Raw genomic sequence first — 26,201 nt, 5'->3', positions numbered from 1 at the left:
TTCAGTAGTGTCATCATGTATGGGTGGACTGCTTATACAGTCAGGTGCAAATGGTCACCTGGTATGATTTGGAGATCTAGAATGAAGGCCAATCCCCGTTCACACACTGCTACTGGCTTTAGAAAAAAGTGAAGCCCTTTCGGGCAGACCTGTTGGCTCGTGTGTAGCCTGCATTGACCCAGGTGGGTCCCTGTGCTGGCTTACAGGAGCGTGGGTGGAAGGGCCTGCTGGACATCTCTATCTAGTCGCCCCCCCAGATCAGGCTGGCTATGACTTTGTCTAGCTAAGTCTTCAAACCCCCCAAGGAGAGCGATCCCCCACAGCTCTGGTTACCTGTCCCAGCACTGCACCACACTCCAGTGTACGAAAGTTCTCGTCATGCCTCAAGATCCCAAGCCTGAACATCCCAAGTGGCAACTTGTGGCCATTGACCTCTGTTATATGACTATTGACTCACTTCCAGCCTGGTGTCTACCATAACTCCCAGGTCCTTTCCAGCAATACAACCCAGTGGAAAAAAGGGTAAAGAGGAGCAATAATTCCCTTCCAGAAAGTACACAAGACCATCAGCTATCAGGATTGAGACTCAAGCAAAAGGAGTGTTTTCTGTGCAGAGCCATGTGCTGCAGGGTAACGCAGTGGTTGCAAGCAAGATCTGGTCTTGAATACATCCTGCAGGGACTACCAGAGGGATATGGGAATTGCTTTCTGCATATGTGACTGTCAAGCTGCTGAGTCCTCCATAGTTTGTTTTCAGAAACCTCATCCACCCAGTCCTCTTCCCAGAGCTTTTCAGTTTTTTGTCCTGAAGGTCTGAGATGGGAGAATAAAGCAGAAAAAGTGGCAATGCAGTTTCTGCATTCCCAACTTTGCCAGTGTGCAACTTCATCATGTCACTGCAGTTTGCTAAAAATGCTGGGCAATGGTCCCTGACATCCAAATCACAGGCTAAGAAAAACTTAGTAATTTTTCCATTGGAAAAAATATATTTATTTGGTTAACAAAAGCAGTGACAGATTTAATTCCACTTCAAAGAACAGCCAGGGGTCGATAGACTCTTTCGCAGCAGAGTTGCTACTTGCTGCTGTGACATATGATTTCTTGAGCCGCAACCTGTAGGATTTCTCACACCAAAGTAGCAGAAATTGGAAGCAGGTTGCCAGTTTTCTCCAGGTATCAGGGCAATGAGGACCATTAGTAAAAGCGCCACAAGAAATGAAAGATTTTGTGACTACTACCCAATTCAGATTAGAACCTGGCTGCCAAAACACAAAATATTTCAGAGATTTCCTTTCATTGTGACTGGGAAATTTTTAAGAGAGCACATAACTACTGCAGAGGGAGAAGAATCACCAGCAATGTTCTCTTACCTCCAGCTGAGCCACAGTTGGGAGAAAGTTGTCCATTGGAGCACGTACACATGTTTGGCCGTGAACAAAATCCATCACCACAAGAATTCCTGCAAATTGCTGGAGGAAGAATAGGACACAGTGATTAGCACAATGTGCTAGTCTGTGAACTTGCTCACAGATGCACTTTTGGCTGCCAAAAGGGTGTGAAATCATGTCTTTTAAGAATAATAACCTGGGGATGAAGCTGGGGTAACACTTGAGGACTTCGGCATGGGCTGAGCAACAGTGGGAAGGACCCACTTGCTCACAGGGAGTTCCTGGAGACATCTTCCTTTTATCACAGACTGTGGCTGGTCCTGCTACCACATTGCTTTTTCAGCAGCAGAGGATGGGGAAAACACATTTCACTATTGCCTGCTAAAAATGTTTCTCAGCAGAGACAAGTGACATTCACACTGAGCCAGGTTGTTCTTTTCCTTAAAATTTTTGTGTTTCCATGAAGCATTTTGCAGTCCACAGTCTGGCATTGAGGAAACTGGCTATTACTGAGATGCATCTCCTGTTGAATGACGGGCTGAGCCCGAGTCAGCCAGAGATGCATCAGCAGGATGCCTTCGTATCAATCCCCATCCTTTCTTGCCTGGGACCCCTGCTAATCTCTTCCCCTTCCTGTGCCATGGGAGCCAAGAGCATAGCTGGCAGTATTGTTCCACCTGTGTAAGCACAGATTTTATTAGAGCCCCATGAAAGTATCTCATCTCTGTGTGTTTTATAAATACAATTAGAACACACAGTCCCCTGAGGACCTCCAGCCCAGATGGCATGTTTTACAGTTATGAGAAAAGTCAGCAGAGTTGTCTGAATGTCGCTAACCCTGCATGCCACTGAGCAGCTATTTGGCTGTGAATTCCTTAACCCTTCGCTGCAGCCAGCATTAAACTCCAGCCTTGTATCCTTGGTGGGATACATCCAAGGGATCTGAGAAGGATTTTATGAGTTTGCCTGTCTCTTCTTGTGGGGAAAGGAGAGGGCGCAGAACTCCATGTCTTACCATCACCTGGGGTGAAGTCGGATGCATTTAACTCTTGAGACATCATGCCTCTTTTTTGCCCTTCTTTCTCGAGTGAGTAAAATGCCATACTCTGGGACTGGTTACTTATTGTGTGCAAGGACACACTAACTGGCCCCATCACCCATAATACAACAGACACCATTTCCTTTGAGAGGAGAGTTATTTGCAGCTTTGGGCTCAGTTTTGTACATTTGAGGTCCCAGACAGCTCTATATTAGGAAACACAAGGTGTTTCTCTCCAAGATGACTGAGTTTTTGACTCTGAAGGTGGAATTACTTCTGAAATATATGACCTGTATTATGTGGGAGATCCCACTAGAGAAGTCTACTGTTTTCCTCAACTTGAAACCTCCCACTGTCAATTACTTTTACGAAGTTTTGGAAAAGGGCATTCACATACAATTCCAAGCATGCTCTAATGCAGAAAATTTATTCAGAAAGCTAAAATACTAGGAGATACAAGCATCCCATAGTGCTGTCTGCTATTCTGTATATCCAGGTTATGGTTAATATCTCCAGTGTATTTGCTGTGTTTCAGTCTGAAGCATGACTAAATGGAGTACAAATACCCCTATTGTCTCCAGTAAGAATCTCATTTATTTACTCCTAAGCTGATTTTCACTTCCCATGGGAGCATCCTCCAAAGGGCAGGCTCCTTCATCTCCCTATAGCTCATGCCTTTAATTGACAGAAATGCAAACCATCAGCCCCTTAATGGATTTTATAGGAGTGTATCAGCACTTAGGAGTCCAATAATGCTCTACTCCAAATAGGAAAGCTACCTGCCAAAATAGAGGTGTGATTTATCTAAATCAGCATCCTGCTTTGGATGGCCACTCAAAGAAAGATGCAAATTCCTGCTTGTAGACACCGTCTCATGACATCAAGTTTGCAATGTCAGCATCTAGCTGTTGTTCTAGAAACTGACTGAATTATTTCACCTAAACAAGCAGCTCTAAAATAACTTTCTCAGGAGTCACCAATAGCTTTCCTTTGAGGCTAATCTTCTAAAGCAGGCACACAAACTGTCAAGCAACAAGGAACACAGTGGCAATTTGGCAGAAGATAAAAGGCCATGCACTAAATGGGACCAATTGCAACCACCCTGCTTTAATCAAGACTAGCAGAGATGAGAACTCCCAGCAATCGCTGCTCCTGTCCCAGTGGATTATGAAATGTTCTATCATCTGCTGAAATGTGAGATATGCATTCCTTCCCACATGGCAGTTAGTTCCCTTGGTGCCCTTAACAGGAAAATGGATACTCACGGACAATGCACTGGTTCCCTCCGGGCAGCGTTTTCCAGCCGGGGCAGCAGTAGGAATGGAACCTCGAGCCACAGACATTGGGTCTGAAAATTAAAAACAATTTTTTTCCTCTGTTTCTATGCAGTACCATTGGATAAATTCAGCATGTATCATCGCTGCAGGAGAGCAGCTGAAGAGCTTCTTGTGTGACATTTCTCTGCCAAACTCCATTCCCTCACCGTGAGTTTGAACAAGCTATGTTTAATTCCCACCAAAAGGAGCCACCATATATTATTTTAATAACAGACTTCCAACCTCCCTGTGCAGAATGCTTTGGGGCTCTGATCTTACAGTGACCCTCTTAGCACTATATGGAGGAGTGAGGGACTGAGGCACAGCCAGAGCTACCCTGACACAAAGCCATGGCATGGGACCATACCCACAAGGTTAGACACAGTCAGTTGGAGACCTGCATTTCCATGTGGGATGAGAGACACCTAGATACCAGACAACCCTAGAGACCACAAGCAAGTGAATGTCTTGATAAGCTGCACAGGAGCAGGACATCTGTCTCTTGTGAACATAGCTTAGCAGTGCTCTTTATGCATAAGATGGACAAAGTCCTGCTTTTCCTTTCTGACTCTGCAATTAAACTCCTGCACACTCCAACTTGTCTATCAGACAGGCTGCCCATAGTTTTCTTTGTCTTCACTTTTTTGTTGGATGGCTTAATCAATGTCACATAGCAAAGACGGCAGGAAACCCAGCCCGAGCATATACCTCAGCATGGCATTTACACCATGTTGTATGTTTACACACATCCATACATGAACCAACAGACTTCCCAAGAAAAATCTCCAAAAGAAAACACGAAAACCACAAACCTAGGTAATGTTCATACTCTTGTGACATTGTCAAGTGTGGAGTCACGAGAACACAGCCCCTTGAAGAGATGCTGGGGCTCTAACACAGGATCAGACAGATGGGGGAAGGCAGCAGAGAGGTAAGTGTAGGCAGAGAGTTTAGACCTTGTCTGGACCCTGGCTAGCAACCCTCCAACCTCTTCTTGGAGATTTACTGAGGGATCATATCTTCTAGAAATGCATGAGAATTTGAACTAAAATCACCAGCGAATAAGCATACACTTTGGAGGGTTTTCTAGTGAGTAATAATCCCCACTGTTAAAACTCTAAGCTTAATTTTGGGGTCTGAATCTATCTAGCTTCTCCTTTCAGCCATTAGATCTTGTTATATCTTTGCTTGCTGGATTGAAGAACCATATGTTAACAAAGTCTCTTCATCCAGTAGACCTATGTAGGTTGTTACACCACCCTTTAATTTTCTCTTTGTTAAGAGAAGGAAAATATCAGATTAGTTTGTCAGGATCTGTTGTCCAAAACTTCCATATCCTCATTGTAATTTTTACTAATTAAGTTCTACATCAACCACTTCAGCAGATTGCCTGGGGCTGATGATAGTAACTATCATCATCATTGCACAGACAGGATGGGATTATGCGAATGAATCAGATTTGGCAATTTTCTGCTATGCAGTTTGGGATGTTTCTGAAACACAGGAGGTTCCACCTGAGCATGAGGAAACACTTTTTTCACTGTGGGTGACTGAGCATAGAACAGGTTGCCCAGAGAGGTTGTGGATTCTCCGTCCTTGGAGATATTCAAAAGCTGTTTGGACATGGTCCTGGGCAACCAGCTCTAGGTGGCCCTGCTTGAGCAGGGTGGTTGGACCAGATGACCTCCAGAGGTCCCTTCCAACCTCAACCATGCTGTGATTCTGTGATTCTGTGTTCACTGTAATTCATTTCATTGCGAAGTACACCTCCACAACTACCAGCATATCACAGCTACCTGGAGAAATAGCTCTGGCTAGATGGCGCATGGGAGCAAATTGATGGATTTGGCAGACTGAAGCAACAACAATATCCGATTTTTACAAACTCCAAAAGCATTGGTTGATTTGTTTGGGTTTTTTTTTCAATTCTGAAAATGTGTCGATTCATCCCTGATCTTCAGCTAGATCAACAAACCAATTTCATTTTCCAGGGAACAGTCTCTTTTTATTTCCCTGCTATTCTGCCACCAGCAAGAACCATGCATAATAAGGCAGGTACTGTCTCAGCTTCCCTTCATTCCTTTAAAACAGCACCCCAACCATTACCTGTGGCTGTGTCGAAACTGCTTTAACCATGGACGTTTCTACTTCCCTCCCATGTCGTGAAGTGCTTACTGCAGAACTTGTCTTGCTTGTCCTTCCTCAAATCCTGACGTCTCTGTTATAGTAGGTGTGCCATTAGTCTTTTTTCCTGAACTTGCCTTTGTTTCTGCCTGGAAATTTTGCCTGAGTGGTGGGGATTTGGGGAAGATTTTCTTCCTCTGGTTGCCATTCTCAAGTTCCTGCAGCGAGCCAGGAGTGGGAAGGCAGAGGGTGCTGGGATGGTTGTGTGCCCTGGGCACAACAGCCAATCTCGGCTGCACTCTGTAGTGCCCATCTACCAGATTCTAGTCTGGACTTTGGCAAGAACTTGTAGTGCTTTAGGGCAGCAGATTCCTTTTCTGGCTGGGAGAGGTAGTGGATTCCAGACAACCCTGAATCAGTTACCCAGGCATACATGAGTCTTCCACCTTCAGCATGATTGCAGTAGATGCACAGGAGATACACAGAAGACACGCAGCAAAGATGAAGCATACATACAACATGTGTGCAGAAAACACACAGCAATCATAAAGCAGATATGCAGCAGATATACAGAGGATGCACAGCAGATGTAGCAGAAACACAGTGTACATACAGTAGTCACACTGAAGATGTGCAGAGCACATCCAGCAAACACACAGCAGACACAAAACAGGGACACAGCAGAAGTGCAGCACATGTGCAGACACATACAGCAGATGTGCAGCAGACATGCAGCAGACACACAGCAGATGTGCAGCAGATATGCTGCTGGTGTACCTTTCCAAAGTGGAAGAAGTAGAATGCTTTCCCATGGAAAAAGGAACTGGGCAGTATTTGCATTAATGACAAAAACACTGAGCTGGACTGAGAGCAAACTCTGAGGAACCCTGTACTGAGCAATGATGTTCCCACGTAAAAGCAATCCTAGTTTCTACTCTTCATGGTGACTAGAAGAGCCCTGAGCCGCACAGACCATGTTGAATGACTTTCTGTGCAATGAAGGGTGCTGCTCTGCTTCCCAGTTGTAATTTTCCCAGAGCATACGACGACCTGTGTAGAAACTGTGGCAACTGTTTTTTCCATATGACCTGCTTTTGTCCAGTGCTATGTGGAGCCCTTTCACCAGCCCTGCAAACATCGAATCAAGGGCTCTGCTAAAATAATTTGGTGCTATGGCTGGAGATGGAGAGTAAATCTGTATTTTGATTTCAAAAGCGCCTATATTTTCCAAAAGCCTGGGCATCTGTTGCTTCTCCTGGGCTTAGAAGTTAAAAGGAGACCTTGAATGCAGAGCTGATTTTGCTGATATGGATTAAGGTTCCCTGCAGATGGGGGAACATCTTGGGTTGCAGTTCCTGGTTGCATTAGGTTGGATAAAACACAAAGCTAGCTAGTACTGCCCCTGATATTCAAGTGTAAATCTCCAGTTAGAAGTAGACATATGTCTGTGGTTGGCATTAACTGGGAACATAAGTTCACTCTGAGCAGATGGAGGTCCTGTAAAGCCTAAGTTTCAGACCTCAGGTTCCCAGCATACAGGGTGGGTGGATGGGTGGATGATCTTTTTTTGATATAGGACTCTCCATGCAATGTGTAGGCAGCCCAGACAACTCAGAGCCAGGCACCAAATATTGCAGTTTAACTTCCACCTGAATCTGTTTGCTGGTGCCCTGTTTTCAATACGTCAATGTGAACAGCTATGCAAGGGAGGTAGCCATTAACCTTAGTACACTAATGATCTTCACACCCTGGCCTCAGGCTACTTCAGGCCTTGTTGAAGATTAAAGAATATTATATAGCCATTTAATCAGGGATTTTTTTGTCAAAGTCAGTGAAGGAAGAGGTATTTGGCATCAATCCCATAGACTAAGACAGAAGAAAGTGGAAGTTGAATGAAATTGATAATGAAGTATGTATTTTTAACTATGGTGGCAAGTCCCACCTCCTTCTAAAAGACAGCCAGCCAAGGATTTCATCAAACTCTGTGCAGGGATCCTGGGAGAGGTCCTGGGCACCCTGTTACACAGTAGGCTAAACTACCAGATCACAATTGTTCTCCAAAACTGAACCTTCATAAACATATGCTAAAAATTAGCAAAGTTTCAAAACAAAACAGGGGCGGAATCCATTCTGAATGGGTTCAAATTAATGGTGTCACAGAAATGACCTAGAGGGAGAATGAAATTAGATTCCAAAGCAAGAACTCAATAACGAGAATGCTGTTTTGTAAGAGAAAACCAACATCTTCAGCAAAGTTGTGACAAAATTACTTTTTAAAATTAACAGCAGTTATCTTGATCCTGGGAAATACAAGCTGGAAACCCATGTTCTCATCAGCAAGAAGGTGTGGATAAAAGGCATGTCATTTAGTTGTTAAACAGAAAACTGCAACTATAGTTTGTGGTGAAGAGCTCCTAAGAATGGGAAGGTCAAGGTTAGAGGGAAAATCATTTAAATTTAATCAACTTGCCCACAACATTCTGATTATTGCTGATAATCAAAATCCACAGATATTTCAGAATTATCAAGAAACTTCACAGCAATTAGTTCTAAATTAAAAATCAGGAGGGTTTTTTTTAGCTCTACTCACTGTCAGCTTTGCCTCCTTGCTAGCCAGCAGTAGCAAGAGGGTCTTATCCAGACATGATGCAGTCCTGGTGAGACATAGTTACACTGCTGAGATGGTGCTTATGCCTGCGTGACTTTTCCTTTGGGTGTTAGAGCCATAAAGATAAGAGCTGACATGTTTGTGCCAGTCCTTTCTAGCAATGCTTTCTGGCAAACGACTGCACTGCTGGTCCACCCCCATGGTTTGCATGGCTGATGCAAAAATAGACCTGCCTATATGAGGCAGATCTTCCCTCAACACTTTCTGTGCAGCCTAGGAAAAGGCTGAAAGAGCTCAGCTGCTAAAGAGAACTATGTTCATGAAAATGAATATGGCCAAAAGAGTGATGCTAAGAAAAGGACCAAAGGGAAAGCAATGCTAGCTATAGTGTCTTCTTTGTCCACTTTAAATAAACAATAGGATTATAGAGATAAGCAGGGACAAAGTAAGCATGAATTTCAATTGATGGCACCAAATGCTGCCTGCTGGCAGCGACTCCATCTGAGAACTGGGAGATGCCAAGAAAAAAACACTGGAGCAGAGCAGAGCTGTGGCCATGTGATGTGAAAATGCATGGCTGTTAGCAAGAGAAGCCTTTCTCCCAAATCCACAATGGAGTCGGAGGCATGAGCAAGGACTGGGAGCCAGTCCATACCACAAGACTGCCCACAGGCTCAGGGTGCCAGCCCGCCTGTGGGGACAGAACACAAGCGGCATCTGGCTGTTGCTGCAGCAGCCTGTTCCTGTTAGCAGCCTGGGAAATACAGCCTAGAGCACTGAATTGTTGCCTACTAGCTGAGCAAGCAGCCGAAAAAGACTCCGTCCTGCCAATTATTGTCAGATGCCTAGTGTAACCGCAGCAGAATTGTACTCATTGTTAAAGGTAGGAGAGGGCAGACAGCACAGTGTGTGAAGTCCAGGCTGAGAACACTTTGCAGACTCAGATGCTAGCCAAAAACTAAGTCAAGTCACCCTGAGCTTCCTGCTCACACACAGCTATGTCCTCAATACACGTGCATGCACACAGGTCTGTGTCCACTCCTTCAGCCATGGCAGAAGGAATACCCAGCTAGAATGAACTCTCCAAACCTTCTTCAGAAAGCTCTGCACAGTCACTAAAGGGCTGATTTGTGTAGTAACGGCAGTGTCTTGCAAGGAGCACTTCTCCTGCCACCCAGCAAGACCCACGGCTAATGAACCCTTGGCTACATGTAGTGTGTGCTTTCCAGACAGCAGGAACAGCAGCCCAGGATTTGTCTCTCCTGTCATGAGTAATCAGCATACCTCAGTTGTCACTGGCCTTCAGAAGCAGTATTTCCATTCCTTAAATTAGAGGAAGACAGAAGTGAATGAAAATTGGTGGCTTGCCAGGGCTGGGGTAATTCTCAGAGCTGCTCTGGTCTGCACAAGGATTGCTCCCCCGGCTGCTCACATGTTCTCCATCTCACTGGCCTCATCCAGGGGGATTCAACATATTAATTCAGGAAGAATTCACTATAGTTCATTACTTTGGGCCAATTTCCTGCTCTTTTCACCAAGCCCAGACCCTTGTCCAGTGACTGAGAGCCTGGAACTAGTCTGCTTTGGTGCATGCTCAGTGGTCCAGCAAACGCTTCTCCCAGCTCATTGTTTTCTTTGTGTCTGCCTGGAAAAGTTTGGACTGGGTATCTGCTGCCTGAGCATGGGGATCCTTTTCCTTATTTATCACAGTAATTTGTTATTTCCCTCCTTGATACAATCTAAAACTTCTTCCTGCTGGGTGAAAACAGGTCCTCGATGCTGTGACTGTCTCCTGAGCACTACTTTTCAAGATATTCTCTTTTCAATGGGAAAAGGAGTCTGAGCTAAGAAGGTCTGGCTGCACTGAGTAGGGGTTCTCTAGACCAGACTGAGTCTCTTGGTAAGGGCAGAGATGCCAACACTTTACATCTCTTGCAGGTTTTCTCTGCTATCTTGATGAGAACAAGTCAAGGTTGCCGAGTAGGTGCTCTCAGAAATTCATACTACTTCGTCTTTTTGTAAACTAAGACTTTGTTAATAAAAGTATGGCTTGCACTTTTACCAGGCCCCAGATGTAAGTCAGGCAAGTGACCAAGCACAAATTCCTTTTTCTCTAAGTGTTTCAAACAAAACACTCCGTAAAAACCACCCTCCTGCCCTGCCAAAGTACAACTGTGCAGGCTAAGTAGTAGGGCTGGAGCCCAGTGTTTTATGGAAGGGTGAGCGGCAACTTTCCCACCAGCACATGGGATCACCACCTCATGATTTCAGGATGAGAAGCTCCACAGCTTAACTATCCAGCCACAAACCTAATGATCAAGAGATAAGAGACTTCATCTGTGGTACTGGTCCTCAAAATAGGTGGGTGAGATTCATCATAAGAGAAATCCATAACAGCAGCAGACCACATCCTGGGCTACATTAGAAGAAGCACGGCCAGCAGGTCCAGGGGAGCTATTTCCCCCTCTTCTGCTTGAGCAGAATCCCCTAATTTTAGAAGTCCAATAAGCTTGCCCAATCTTCTCAATTTTTCTTCTGTTCTTCTTTCTTTCTACACTTGGGATATCTCGAGAGACATGAAAATCTCTCTTCCACTCTGCAAACACACCCAGTTTGGGGTGGGGTGCAGCTATTCTGACAACTTACATGGGAAGAATGGAAACCCCTTGGCATGCTTACAGTCACTACCTTCCCTGTCCCTTACTTTATTTTCAGGTTTTTTCTGTCTTCAAGTTTCAGCTTAGAAATATTTATGGAGAATCAAACCATCCAGCAATAGATTTAGTCAATTCTCAATGCACTTCTACTTGTTCAGCTTTAGGAATGGCCATCAGCCCAAACACTGCTCTAGATTTCCCCAAGTCATTCAGAATTACCCTTTGCTGTAAATTCAACAACTCAGAGAAAATATAGCTAATGCCAGGCTAGTGAGGACTTCTGATTTGATACTGCAAAAAGGAGGGTTGTCTGCTATCCACAGAAGAGCTATTTTGGGGAAGAGACATAGAAGTTTCTTTTTAGACTATTTGCCCCCACCCGCAGCCCTCCTTTCATCATGAAATTCATGCCTGTGCAAAGAGTCAAACAAAATGAATGTGTCTTATATGACTTAAGCACATGGCTATTCCAGGGACAATGATCCTACCTCTCCATCTGAGCTGGAAATTTTTCCTATAATTCAAGATTCTTTTTGGTTTTGATCTTAGTCTGATTCTTTGCTGGGCCCCAGGGATCATCTCTCACAATAACTGGGGAGCATCATTGCAGGCATCAGTCACCCTTGGCCTCAGTGGAGATCACCGGGGGGGCAATAATTACTGCCAAATGTGATAGTGGTTTTTGGTAATGCGTCTCCCCACCCAGAGGGATTTGGGATTGTGTCATGGCATGAGAACAGATTAGAAACAATGCTGACTTTTGGATCCTTGGCCTAAAAGGGAGCATATTTGTGTCCTCCTCGTTCTTGACTTACCAGATCCATCGAATGTACTGCAAGTATTTATTTCAGTAATATATCAGTTTTACAAGTCTAGGACTGTGCTATCTCTACGTTCCCTGCTTACTTCCCCAGGCCTGTATGTGTTCAAGCAATGTATACAGTTTGATAAGTAACTTGCAAATGAGAAAGTAGAGTAATACCACTGCAGAAGCCAGCTGTTCCTATCCAGACAACCCCCTGTTTAATGTAAGGATATTGACTCGGTCCTGCAGAGGAGGTGCTTCATCCCTCCCACCTGAAACATCATCCTCTTATTCTGCAAAGCAGCCCAGCATCTGTTTAGCTTTTAGGAATGAGTTCAAGTCCCAGCAGTTTCAATTATTTTTGGTTCTAAGAATTTGGTTTTAAAGGTACAGAGATGCTAACTTTCTGTTACCACCAGTGGAAGCCACACACCTTAAAACTGCTATTTTGCTGGGTAATATGGCGAGCACAAAAGTATTCAGAATTCAGTACCTCCTGAAGTTGTTTGCTGAGCCGAGCTATGGATGGCTTTCCTAAGACTCGCAGCAATACCTGTTAACACTCAAGTAATACATCTGTGGCAACAGAAGCATTTTTCTCTGATCTCACCAAAGCTCCAGACTTACAGTATCTCTCGCATTCCTGCTGGAGACCCTTGACTTTCCCTGGCCCCAGGAGCATCCCTACTCCATCCTCGGGGATAAAGGTGGTGTGAACTGGTGCACAGCTCCCTCCTGAGCAAACCCAGGTAGCATTACTGAGCATCTCTCATTTCTGCTGCCCAGCAATGCTGACCTGATCTCTGCTTGAGCCCAAACTGAGTAGCTGAGACTCAGAAGACCTTGACATAAGATGCTCAAAGAAAGCTGAGCCTTTCAAGCACCTGAATTCAACTGTTGATCCTCCACTGTGGCTCTCCTTAAGGAAACAGGGAGGTCTGGGAAGAGGTGGAACAGTTCATCACTGACTGCTCCTCTTCCCAGAACTTAGGAGGGGCTTTAGACAAGAAATATTGGTTTAAGTGAACAGAGACTATATTTTCTTGGTTATTTCAGTTAACAGAAAGGAAGCCTTAATTTAAGCAGTTACTTTAATCTCTGTTTTTATGTTTTAGTTATTTTTTCCTGGAGAATGCAGATCTGAAACTAAAGATAGGCTTGACACCTAACTTAGCATTTTCTTTAATTAACCAGGAGAATGCATGATATCAAAATATATGCCTTTTAACTGAGCAATTATGTAATTTCAAAGTTACTCAGGTGTTTAATGTTTTCATTTTTATATTATTAGAAAATGGGGAGAAATTAATTTTTTTTTCCAGATAGTTATTACATTTCTACTTCTAATACATATTAAATTCTCTTTGTATTGAAATTGAAACAGCATTAAATGGGCCTTTCTAGTGTTTGATGGTACGCCTCCTGTCTCTGTGCCCAGGGCTGAATTTCCTACCATAATTCAGAGCAGAGGGAAGCTTTGGGTGCCTTGGGGACAGGCCATGTCTGATATGTCTAATACAGAGATACAGGGATCTGTAATTTTTCAAGACTGCATCTCAGCCCCCTTTCCTTCTCCTGCTGAGATGCAGCTATCAGTAAGGACATCAGTAAGGTGATGGAGCAAGAGACTACAACGAAGGGAAGTCCCATCAGGGACCTCTGGATCCCCAGTACAAAACTGCAGCCCCAGCTCAAAATTCCTCCCTGCACTCAGGCAGGACCCCTTGCACATGTGGACTCCAGACCCACATACATAGAGAGAAAGCCAAGCTGAGAAGGTTGCCTGGCTGTCACCAAGGTAACTAGATCACACCAAAATCAATCTCTACACTTACAACAAAGTACTGCCCAAGTTTAGGTGATACGAGCCATGCAAAGCTGATTCCAGGGTAGACACCTGAATTTTAGCTGAAATTTATTGGGGGGAGTGGAGGGGGGAGAGATGGAAATAATTTTTGAAAGATGCATGATTATTATTCAGTTTCATAAAAGGAATGAAGCAAAATGCAAGGAAAGTCTTACAAAGACTGTATAGGTTTTGGATTCTATCTGCTTAGATTAATACCAAATTCAAGACCAATAATGCATACAATTTTTTTTAGTAAATTGGGTCTACAAAATCCTTTGTTATATACCTTTTCTTTGTCAATAATAGTATTTTTTCCCCTTTATTCAGATCTTCATACATTTTGTATGAGAGATGGTAGGGAAAAACTTCCTTTATTGGTGCACATATAAATTTAAATCCTATATATCAGCAAGGAACCCTAGAGAAGACTTTCCTTTGAAAAAGCCTAAATATGCAACTGATTTCCAGGAACTGCTTAACACTTTAATTTGGAAAGCAGCATTACCAACTCTTCCATCTTTTTTTCCCCTTAAATTCTGAAATATATCAAGACTTCAAATACAGTTCTTAAAACTTCCAAACAAAACCCATATAACCTATTAACTTCTACGCCAGATAATCTTTTGCCATGCCAATACTCGCCTTCATGTTTCCTGCCAATAACGAGAGAAACCAGCCTAGGCCAGAAGTCCAAGATCAACCATTTCACAATATAAATCAAGACGCAAGGAAAATTTAGGAACAAGACTCTTAAGTCAGAAGTTTCCAGCCGCTGCCTTAATTTTGTTCCTCCTGTTATTTGTAGTATTTCATCTCTGGCTTTATAAATAAATATCAAGGTTTATGTGTGGAGTATGTGGACCTGGAAACAGCCAAAATGTGCTCAAGAGGTGACTGGGTCACAGTGACAGTAGCTCCAGTTGCACCTTTACCGAAGTGATGTACACGCACTCTAAACTCATTTTTAGCAAGCCTTGGAGCATGGAGACACACATTCTGCCCAGGGCAGGAATGTGGTGGGGGAAAGCAAGAAAGATTTGCTACAGTTTGACCACGGTCTTCCCTGCCATGTTCTTCCTCATCATTTTTAAGTGAAGATGCCCTAAAGCTACCTCCTTGTAGATGGAGAGTCCTCTGTGCATGCATGAACATGCATTTCACCATCTTGTAAGAAAACCAGTGTTTGGAGTGGAATGGAATAGAATAGAACATTTCAGTTGGAAGGGACCGACAAGTCCAACTACTAGTCCAACTGCAACGACGTGGGCAACCACAAGCAGCACAGTCCATTTTAGGCAACAATTTTTAGTAAGTACTGGAGTCCTGTTGTTACTCTTTGGCTACATGTGCTTGTAGTTTCAGTTGGTGTAGTTAGTGACATACCCCACAAATTTGCTTTTTTAAGTATTTAAATCACCATAGTTACCGGCTCTTTTTCACAAACAACCCACACAATCAGTACGAGAGTCTGGTTGCCTAAACTATAAGATCAAGTTAAGAAATGGAACATTTAACTTCCACCACCTCTTAGTAGCACCTTGGTTCTTGCTCTAAACAGGATTTCATTTTCAAGCAAATTTTCTATCACTTCGAGGTCAAGAAATCAATTTTTTTATAAGGAATGAAAGCTGAACTTCTACATTTAAAGACCTTCTCCCTGGGATGTTGAGGAAATCAATACCTCTCACTAGATTTACAGTAGCAGCAGAGATGGTAACACTGCAGAAAAGATTTGCTGACTCCCACTTGGGACTTATTCCTTTCAACGAAGTCAACTAAAACTTTATGCTTGAACTTGGCAGAGGCAGAATCAGGGACTGAATCATGAAACATCTGACAGTGCTGGTTGTGTTTTGGGCATCAGCTCTTTTTAAAGGCACATGTTTCCGATAAACCTAAAGCAAGAGTGAAGAAAATTACAATTGCTACTGGTGCAAAAAAACCCTTTTGTAATTCCTGTACTAAGATGCTTGTGGAACTGCAGTGTCAGGGATGGAGTCAGATTAAAACGCTGCTGGAAATCATCTGCTCTCTGTGCACATCTCACAGTAAACTGCAAAAGTGGTGAAGCTCATCTCTGCTATGTCAGATCTCCCGTTGACATTAAACATCATCCCAGTGTCAGCTCCAGTTTAACCTGGTGCCACATGGCCCAGAATCACAGCCTGTGGCTTTCCCTCTCCACTGCATCCGAGCTGCCAAGCTTAGGGTGGTGGATGGAGAGTTCATCTACATCCCAGGAACTCCTCTTCTGCTGGTGTTTTGCAGTTGCAATGTGCCTTTCCTCTCCACTCCCCAATGTCAAGTTGGAAGATAAGAAGGTGTCAAAAATCTATGGGAGAGCAGCTTGGAAACTCCACATGTTCCCCACTCCCCACAATTCATTTATACAAAAAGACAGAGAGGTGTCTAAGTCAGAGCAATGGAAGAGGTATGACAAATGCCTCTCCAAACACCCTCTCTTCATCCATCTTCTCAATTGCAGTGGCCATTTCATAATTAATGGGCTTGACATAATTAGTTGTGTTTAAAGTCAAGCTATAGCTGAGCCTTTATTCTTACTTGAAAAAACAGGCAGCCATGAACTTACAGGAAATCATACTGCCAGCAAAGAGCTCAGCTGGCTGCAGACTAATCATCTTTTCTTTCCCCTTTGTTAAACACATTCTTGCTCTTGGAAACTGTTCAATAGTTCATTAAACTAATAATCCCATTCAAATCCTGCCTCATAAATGGATTTGTCAGTGCTGTTCCTTTCAGGAGACGGTCATTTTAAATTGTCTCTACTTTAATGAGTTTAAGGACAGATTAAATCATGGCTTTGGCTGTGATTTATTGCTCCACATTACTTTATTAATTGTTATTTGTAAAAGCATTGGTGAATAACAGGCTTGTTTATGTTGCATTTATTTCATGCTTTGCATTTATTTCATACTTTTCCCTTTATTAAAGGAGAATGGGATGGAACCAGAGCTCCAAATACATACGTTTCCAGCAGAAACATATACAATCTTTCCTCCCGCATTGCTGAAGCCTCTTTTACTGACATCTACAACTGTCCTCGTGCACAGCCAGTTCACCAGACGTCAGCAAGGAGAGCTTGTGTTGCTCACGGAGTTACTAGAGAGCAGTTTCTCACTACAAGCTCTACGACATTAAATGATTCTGTGCATTTCTATTAGTACTAACTGACTAAGACTTCACACAAAGTAACTTGCCACCAAAAGCAAGCAGATATCCTCTGCTATTCGGGCTTACTCAAGAATTTCCTGGGAAACCCACGGAAAGTTACTTGTGCTATGTGTAGGAGTAGAAGATATTTAAGAGAAAATGAAGGAAGGAGCACCAAATATGTTTGGGTATTTGATTCTTCCAGAGTTGGTAAACATTTCCCTATAAAGACATCTAGGTCACGCTTCTCTGTGCAGTTCTGGTGTGATTCTATTTTCTTGTCCAAATTGCGATACAACACAATTTAGAGGTGGAGGGAATCTGTGGTTCCACCCACCCAAGAGAAAAGGAGGCCCATACAAGAATAAATAAATGGTAGAGCAAAAGCCAGATCTAGCTTGTCAAGATAGGCAACTGTCCTTTGAGTCCTCTAATGTATCTGTCTGTCATAATCCATTTTGGGAGCAAAACCACTTCTGCCATGGATGAAGTGATCTGTGAATGGCATGTTAGCATTGTAAAAGGCTTTGAGATCTGGCAGGATAGAAGGTCTCAAGCATAGTGTATGAAAGGAAAACACTTAAGTTGTGTTGGGACAACAAATTATTTCAAGGAACAAATATGACAGGGCTACAGACAGTCCGGAAGCCCTGAGCAGAAGGTTTCCACAAAGGAGAAGAGGAAGCATAAGTTAGGACTCTGCACTGGTTTGTTGTTAGATCTAACCAGCAAATCCTCAAAATCTGTTTATCCATTTCCTTCCATTCAGAACAGAGATACAAACTTTTGAACATTCACACAGAAACAAGAGTGTTCAGGATGGTGGCTGCAGGTGGTGGCCAGGGGCTTACCAGGCAAGCAGCCAGATCAGGTCCATGTAATGCAGCTAAGCTTTGCCTTATTTTAATTCCTGTTCTATTTAAGTTCCTTTCATGCAAGCCTCAGAACCTAAGAAAGTCTCAGAACCAAAGGTATTTCTGATGAAAGTTGCATTGAAATTAGTCTCTCTCTCTGAGAAAGAAAGTTGTGGGTCTTTGAAAGCAAATGCCAAAGCAAATATTTGAAATGGTGTTATAAACTATTAAAATAGAGACCACAGATAAACATGTTCAGAGGTTCAGATGTGTGTTTAGAGGTGTGGCATTATAGAATAGATGATTCCACAGATCCCAATAGTCAAGATAAGCCATTTGGATACCTACATTGTAAAATAGCACCACATTTAAGAAGACAACCCTACCTTCCTTTACATTTAAAGCTGCATCAAGAAAACCCACTGTTCATTCCTTTTGCTACTGCAATGCTAGTCTGTGAGTGAACCAAACCTTAAATTATGACTTATCTGATTTTCCCAAAGAAGTGTATCAAACTCACTTAAATTTCACAGCAGCAAAGAATCCCGATACCTTAAGGCAGCAAAACCCAGGTCAGGGAAGATGTTGATCCACAGCTGCAACTCTCCAGAATTGTTTCAAGCCAGAGCATAAGGACAAGGGACTAGTGCTGTTTGGGGAATCTACAGCAAAAATTACTGGGCCTGTGGCTCTGCAGGAGGTGGCTTTCACTGGCTGCCAGACCCATCTACAGCATTGTAGCTGGTGACATCTGTAGCTGCTCTCTAAGCCCAGTAGAACATTATTTAAAACATCACTCTTCAATAGATTTCTCATCTCAAGTGGTTTTCTCTGCTTGTAAAATAGAGATTTTAAAGAGAGAGATTGCTGAAGGGCTGGAAATCCTGAAGGAGAGATTTGGATGCAAAACCTAGGAGACTGTCAGGGTCGCTTGACACAGAGCATGGGAAATGCCTGGGGCAGAAGCTCCAGCCACTCTGAGTTTTACCAGCTTCCCCTGCATTGCCCACCATGATTCCCTCCCTTGAAACAAGACTGCTCTCCCAAGGGCCAAGAAACAATGATTCTTCAGTCATCTTAAATTATAGTCACACAGACTTCCTTAAACAGACCGTGCACTTATCCCAGTGGGGTTTTTTCTTTTCCTACAGCAATTGCTTCAGAAGGCAGGAGGAAAGCAGAAGAGAAGCTGAAGGAGGTAGCAGTGTGGTCCTGCTCTCTGCGGGGGACTGGGAGCCAGACACTTCAGGCCTGATTCTGATCCTGTCTCGAACTTACTGTGTGGCCGCTAAGAACTTACACAACCGATAATTTGGTATTACTTTACTTAAATGTTGGTCCATGTCTGAGGCTTTAAAGTACAGAAGGGTTTTCAGAAGTAATTTCTAACTTGGGAATCTGGGCTTCATTTTTAAAATGCACTTGGGATTCGGACCCTTCAGAATCACCAGAAGTCAAAAGGATTTAAGCTGTAAATCATTTTTGAAAACAGCATCTGGTCACCTAAATCACTGAGTGCCATAAGACCACTGGACACCAGTGACTTTCTTTCGGGTCCCGTGGGGAATGGAAACATTCATCGATTCCTTGCTCTGCCCTTCCTTTCTCTTCACATGGCTGCATGAGACAGCATTATCCACACATACATCAACTCCTTCCAAACCTTTCCATCCCCATTATGAGCACACTAATCAATCACATAGCCTTGGCCAGCCAGGCTAAACAAGAGTCTCTGGATCTGGTAGACTGTCATCCCGTCCTTTTCAAGTAATGGCCTTCATCCCTGTTAGGCATAAACATTTGGGATGTTTTATCTGAGGGATGACGGACTCAAAGAGAGGAGCATGGCGAAAGTACTTATGAGTCATATTGGGGGAGACATAGGGTGTCCCTACCCTGTGAGTGAGCTAATGGCTGCTTTTGGTAGCTAGTTTTGAGAAGATCAAACCCCCCCAGACAGTTGCTGTCCATCTTTTCTGAATCTGCCGTAGCAGGAGGGAGTGGCCATGCACATTTGAATTCCAAGAGCAGATGCCGCCAGCCCCACAGCCCTGCCCCTGGCAGCTCGACGGCCAGGCTCTGTGTTCCAGCTCCAGCCCAAACACAGCACATTTGACTGTCTGGGCTGAAAGCACGGCACTCCATCCCATTCAAGAAGCATTCCCCAGCAAGTGCCGGAGGACTCTGGCACAGCCCAGGCTTCGCGCGTGTATCACGTTCTGCTCTGATTCTGCCCACTGACACAGGAACACTTTCCAAGAACTACAGCCAGGCAGACTTAAAATAACCCAGAATCAATGCTGGGGCCAGGAACCATCTTGAGAGCATGCAAACACAGCTGAGCTCCAGCACAAGCTTCAGGATTTTCTAGCTGAGCCCTGTCTCCCTCCTCAGGTGGAAAACACTCATGGGTCCAGCTCTCACACTGATTTGTCTATAGATGAGACCACAAGCCACAGCTATGCTGCACAACAAATGACTTCATGTGACACCTTCCCATTAGCAACAATCATCATGTAAAAGCACCTATCAGAGGCAATAACCTCTCAATACAGCCCAGAGCATTGACTGGTAGTAGAGAGCCGAAGGCAACTCCAGGGTCAAAACCTGAGTTGACAGCATCCCCACTAGCGACAGTGGAAAGCCCAGCCACAGCCATCACTCCAGCTAAATGTGCAGCATCCCTGCCACAAACAGGCAGAGCGTGGATGGCTCTTCACAGTCATTGCAGGTGAGCGCTAAGGGGCTGTCATCCCCCAAACAAAGCAGCAGAGCTCAGTGCACAGCTCTCTGCTCGCACGGGAGCCTGCTTCACTGTCCTCTGTGCCATGAGCTTTCCTCCTACTGTAGGTCTGCAGAGCAGACTACTTCCTGAGCTCAAGGAAAGGAAATTCTGTAAGCATGTCTATGTGCTATGATAATAACCCAAGTTCTGCTTTGTAAAATAGAAAAGAACATTAAACGTACCCTCGTAAAGTATCTTGGCCTCTTCTTCTCACTCTGTTTGCTGGCTGTCTTTCCTCGTAGCCTGCAAATCTGTCTGTCTGCAAGTCCCCTTCATATTGACCCTGGGCTTGTTCCACATACATAACTGCTGTACATCCCAGCATGAACCTGGCCAGCCATAATACCCCCATGATGGCACGGATTCCTTGATTCCCCCGGCTGCCCTGAAAGCTTCTTCCAGCTGGAGGCTCCCTGCTGCCTTGGTGGAGGATGGTTTTTGGCAGCAGCCCCTAAGTGCCAAGGTGCCGTCCTGCCGTTCCCTTTCTAGAAGCAAAAACAGAGGAAAGAGAAAGAAAGAGACACAAGTGTTCTTAAGGGCTTTCATATTTTTAAAACAGTTGATCATCCCAGGTGGCCCCTCCCCAGAGTTAATCCAGTGGGGTCATACAGTCACACCGAGTTTGGCTCCTTGTACACGCAGCCAACATGTTCACACTGTCATTCCCTACCACAGCATTGCCAAACCTTTCTTTCCCAAGAGCTGGAAACCAAGCGATCTCCAAGGGTCACGGTTCTGCCCTTGCATCTATTTTGCCCTCCTGATGGAGAAACAAAGAATGACAAAAGCACATCTGTCCTGGGCCTGCCCATGATGATGGGTTATGATACTGACCTCAGCATAGTGCCTTGGTTCAGAGGAGCAACAGGAGATGCAGGGCTATGAAGCAAGAGGAAAACTTGAAGAAAGAGCAGATCCTATTTATGGACCATCTTCCCAGGTCCCACAGCTCTAGTTTTACTGCATTGTACTCCAGACAGGCCATAGCATGGAGATCAGTTGCTGGAAAACAACCTCCCAGATACCCGGTAATTCTAGCTGGATGAGGGGAGTAGTCAGTTGGCAAACCCATCAGAGGGACATGTACACCAGTACTGAGGTAGGCAAAAGTGTCATCATGGGCTGGAGTGAGATGGAAGACTGTGAGCTGGGACTAGAGCATGAAGACGTGGTGCATTAAGCTAAGCCTGGTTTCCATGGAGGGTGAAGGGACAGAGAAGGTGGAAGGCTGGGCATGCTGGAAGGATGTAGGAGAGCTCCTGAGCTGGGACAGACAGCCAAGCATGAGAGGCCACAGGGAGGAGGATGATAGAGGGTCCATAGCCTCTGTGGAGGGGAGGAGTGGGCTGATGGAGGCAGCAAGGAGACCCCTCACACCTCTGGTTGTGGACACACCTTGGGGCGAGCGCAGCACGGCCAGCTCTTCAGGGCTGGGGCCGGCAACCGAGCCTACGAGATGGCCAGAGCTGGGCAGGGGCCAGAGCCAGACTTTGGCCCTGAATCACACCAGGGCAGGTCCTCAGCCCCCAGAGACTTTCTGCCCTGAACAAGCCCATCCTGATGAACAAGGCTCCTTCCTGGGGGGGGAAAAAAAAAAAGCCACGAGCCCTGCTTCCCCCCCCCGGGGGTAGGTGACATGGCGGAGGGGTCCCGTGGGCAGGCCACGGGCCCTGCCTGGGGCCAGCGCGAGCAGAGCCGAGGGGCAGAGCCCAGAGGGACGCCGGGGGTCAGCCCGCGCCATGGGGCACTGAGGGGAAAAGGAGCCCGCAGCGGACTCCGGAGCGGCTTTATTTTAGTCCTTACAGCCGTCCGGGCTCTGAGAGGCTCTAGACACTGAGGGGCAAAGGAAAACAGCCCCGAGCGAGGGGTGCGGAGCCTGGCACAACACAGATCCCGGTGGGAGTCACGGTGGAATCTGGTGAGGGTCGCCTGTGAGGGGGCGGCCGGCCTCGGCCTGAGGGTGCTGATGTGGGGTGCCGGGAGCAGGCAGGGCTGTGAGGCCGGGCTCAGGGCAGGAGACCAGGGAGGCTATGGGAAAGCCCAACGAAAAGGCTCTGTAAAATGGATCGCGGAGGAATGTGCTCTGTAGACTCTTACTCCCTTCTCCTGCTCCCTCTTCTTCCTCCCCCCCTCCTCACCCCCAGCCTCATCGCACTCCCCCCCCGCTTCCCCAAATCTCCCAGCTCTGCCTGTGAAAATGGGGCTGGGGAACCCTTCCTTCCTCCTCCTCCTGGCCGGCGGAGGATCAGAAAGCATCTCTCACCTCGAGACCCCAAAAGTTTGTTCTTTCGGGGAGGAATCCTCACAGGTCTCCCCTCTCCACCCCAGAGTGGAAATAATCTGCTGCTTCTGCGAGAGGTACAGGCTCCGAGTCCGGCTCCTGCGGGGAGGGACAGGGCCCCCGAGCCTCCCCTAACTGTCCCCCTTGCTTTCCCACAGCAGCACTTTCCCGTTCCAGCCCAGCCCCAAAGCAGGCAAAAAAAAAATAAAAAAAAAAAATCAGCCCAGACAAGACAGAAAATGTGTCTAAAAAAAAAAATTTAAAAAAAATTAAAAAAACCCTTCACTGCTCCCAGTGTCCCAGCTGGGAATCTCTCAGCTCTGGAGGGCATGCATTTTTCAGGCTCTAATATTTCAAATGCAGTGAATGAGAAAGACAGAGTGGGAAGGAAAAAGGCAGGGCTGGGAGCAGAGGCAGAGACAAAGAAACTGCCCTTCCTGCAGCCGTAAGAGCTCTGCTACTTCGCTCCACACGCCTGTCTGCTGAAGGCTGGGATATGATTATCTTCAGCGAGACAAAAGGGAGAGCATTTCCTCTGCTCCCAGAGCTCCCGAGGTAGAGAGCAGATGGAAAAAAGAAGTCGTAAAAAGCATGAAGTTTTGCACTTCAGGAGATTTCCAGCCTTCGTGCACAACTTTAAACTGAAGAAAGTCCAGATGCATCCATTTCCTCACAGAGAAATTAGAACCATGACAAATGATCGATACACAGGCACATACCCTGAGAGCGTTCACACAAGTCTTACTAGGAGAGTATAGAAAAGTCATTTACACCATCAAAAGAGAGGTTTTTTAAAAAAAAAAAAAGGCTCAAAAATTATTTTCAGTTCTGAGAAATTCCATCAAACACCACTTGTAAGAAATACACTGGCAAAGCAAAGAGAAAATCAATCACTAAGATTTTAAACTGATTTGCAAGTTTGGAGGGAATCAGGAAAGACGTTTCAAAACCATGCCTTTGAGTGTGCAAATTAAATCAATCAATAAAAAAATATGTGCAAAACACAGTAAAATACAATTAGGCAGACAAACAATTAGGCAGATAAAGAGAAAGAAATCAGCTCTTAGCTATGCAGCTCTGGATTTAGTCTGAAACTGTTTAAATACCTTTACGTCCTGGAACTGGTGATGTGCCCAGAGCTCCTTTGTTTAGTGGAGATCTGGGCAGAAAAGAAGGGAATAAAACCCTCACTCTTGAAGGAGAGAAGAAAAGGTACAGCCTCATCCAAATTGGACAGGGGGAGGGCCTTGTGGCGGAGAAAGGGGTGCAGGAGGAGTGGGAGTAGCGAGAGGACAACCCTACCGCATTCTTCAGCCAAAAGTTTTTAACTTCAAGGAGGGGCTGGGGGAGAGGTTGGGTTTAGCAAGAGACGTCTGAATGCAGACATGATTATCACCTAACCATTCCTTCTGAGCCGAGTACTCTCGTTTGGTTCAGTTAATTAGGGAACGCTTTCAGTTCAGCTGGATGCGGTGACTGCTTGTCCCAAATTTAGGCTGGAGCTGCAGGAGGCAGGAGGGCATTAGTAACAGTGACTTCACATCAAAAGAGTTGGTGAAAAATAATTCGGTTTCAATTTGGGACTTATTCTTAATTTCTTTTCTTGAAAAATGATGGTGTGTTAGCAGTAGGGGAAAAAAAATTTCAAGTAAAAGGCACTTTTCTTGCTGATCATTTTCCTGTACTTAATACAACTAATGTGACACAATTAAGGAAAGACAGATGGCTTGAAGGATAGGTGACCCAGCCTAGGACCTTCATGCTCAAAAGTCACCTCGGCTCCAGAGGAGAAAATCTTTGAAGTTAAAAAGCATTTTCTAAAATTGAATATATTTTAAAAAAAAGTATGTTGTGATATTAAGTCTTTCTTCTAAGGAAGAACTATGTCTGAATGTCAGCTCTGAGTCTAATTCCACTCTTTTGCTCTGTGCAAAAAAATCTTTCCTCTGCCTCTTGCTTTAGGAATGATTACTGATGGCTTTTCTTTAAATAATATATAATAAAACGCACATGGCCCTCCTCCTCTCTGAGCTCCCTCTGCTCTGTGCCACTGCACACCCACGACTTTTCCAGGAGGTGGAAGTCCCCCAGCGTGGACGGACAGCATGCCAGAAGTCTCCCCGCAAAGCCCAAATCAAGCTGCTTTTCAGGTCAAAGAGGTTCAGAGAAGTTTCTGCACCAAACGGAACCCAAACGGCCGTGCGCAACACACCCAGTGAGGTGAACGCCTCCTTATTATCCCACCATCTGGCTTGGAGCTCGGTTGCCTCTTTACACCCAGCGGATGAGGGTTCAAATGCAGCTATCGGATCAGTTCACAGAGGTGCAGAAATTCCAGGGCAAGCCCCAAGCTGACAGGGCGACTGTCATCTCTTCTCCTCCTGCCTCTCTTTGAAATGTCCTCGCTGCCTTCTTTGTTCTTTTGGCTCTTCCTAATCAACCCCCTACTAGCTTTATAGAAGTCAGAATGATGCTCAGCCTAATTAACAGCAAACTTGCTGAGACTAACAGGGAAAAGGCAGAGCTCGTTTTCACAGGCAGCCAATAATGGAGCATTGCAAGGAATGCAGCTCTGTCAACACATCTGCAGCGCTCTGTAGAGCTCAACGAGATACAAAAACTATTTCCTGGGCCCGATCCTGCAAGACCTATTTCAACTGAAAATAAGTGTGCACTTCACCTGGTTGGGAATGGCAGAACTGGGATATCATACAGAGCAGAATAGCAATGAAAGCACAAGAAACTACATTTTCCTCCCTCTCAAGGGCACAGCAAGTTGGTGACAACTGTTGAGGCAAAAGATTCCCTTTCCAGTCTAGTCTAGTTTAATCCTTGCAGACTCTACATTGTGATCATCACACTTTTTATGTGGTCACTGGATAGTTAAAGGTATTCTGGCACCTAAACATGCACACAGGGTCTTTGTTATATTTGCAGAAGCTCAAAAAAAAAAAAAAAAAAAATCTATCTGCAACTTTTGATCACCAAGTATTTTAAAAAACAGACTTTCAAATGTCCAGAGCAGGTGATATTACATAAATGGAGAATTTTTCTTGTTTCCTTTCCAGGTGCTAAATCAACCACAGATCTTTACTTTTGGAAAGCATTTGTAATGCCAGTTAGATTTTATTTGGGTCTACAGTCTAGGGAATCTGGGCTAGTGAAGACTGTTCTTTGTGCTTAGAATAGATGCTATCCCGTGTCTCACCTCTGGCATCCTGCTCAATGCACTTCCTCTGTTAATTCACATGTAACTGATCTCAGAGAACACATTTAATTAACATTTCCTGGGTACATTTGCTCTCCTCTCTCTGCAGCCTCTGT

The 26,201-nt window shown here is 44.8% G+C and overlaps 1 protein-coding gene across 2 annotated transcripts in view; it reads right to left on the bottom strand.

Moving 5' to 3' along the window:
• The window catches only part of LOC104324704 (fibrillin-2-like), a 116,227-nt gene extending 92,084 nt beyond the window's left edge, over positions 1 to 24,143 (bottom strand). The window contains exons 1-4 of one of the 2 annotated variants that reach the window (XM_069790223.1): positions 23,984 to 24,143; positions 20,779 to 21,081; positions 3,693 to 3,775; positions 1,371 to 1,469 (exon numbers count right to left, since the gene is read on the bottom strand). In XM_069790223.1, coding sequence (XP_069646324.1) covers positions 1,371 to 1,469; positions 3,693 to 3,775; positions 20,779 to 20,948 — 352 coding nt within the window. In that variant the 5' untranslated portion in view covers positions 20,949 to 21,081; positions 23,984 to 24,143. Of the gene's footprint in view, positions 1 to 1,370; positions 1,470 to 3,692; positions 3,776 to 20,778; positions 21,082 to 22,859; positions 23,799 to 23,983 lie in introns of those variants that run through there. The other variant, XM_069790224.1, reaches the window with a different exon arrangement.
• Positions 24,144 to 26,201: the final 2,058 nt, after the last annotated feature.

This window comes from Haliaeetus albicilla, chromosome 8 (assembly GCF_947461875.1).
Source record: "Haliaeetus albicilla chromosome 8, bHalAlb1.1, whole genome shotgun sequence".
Taxonomy (NCBI): domain Eukaryota; kingdom Metazoa; phylum Chordata; class Aves; order Accipitriformes; family Accipitridae; genus Haliaeetus; species Haliaeetus albicilla.
Note: the sequence above shows the minus strand (reverse complement) of the source record. Positions and strands in the feature narration are given on the sequence as shown.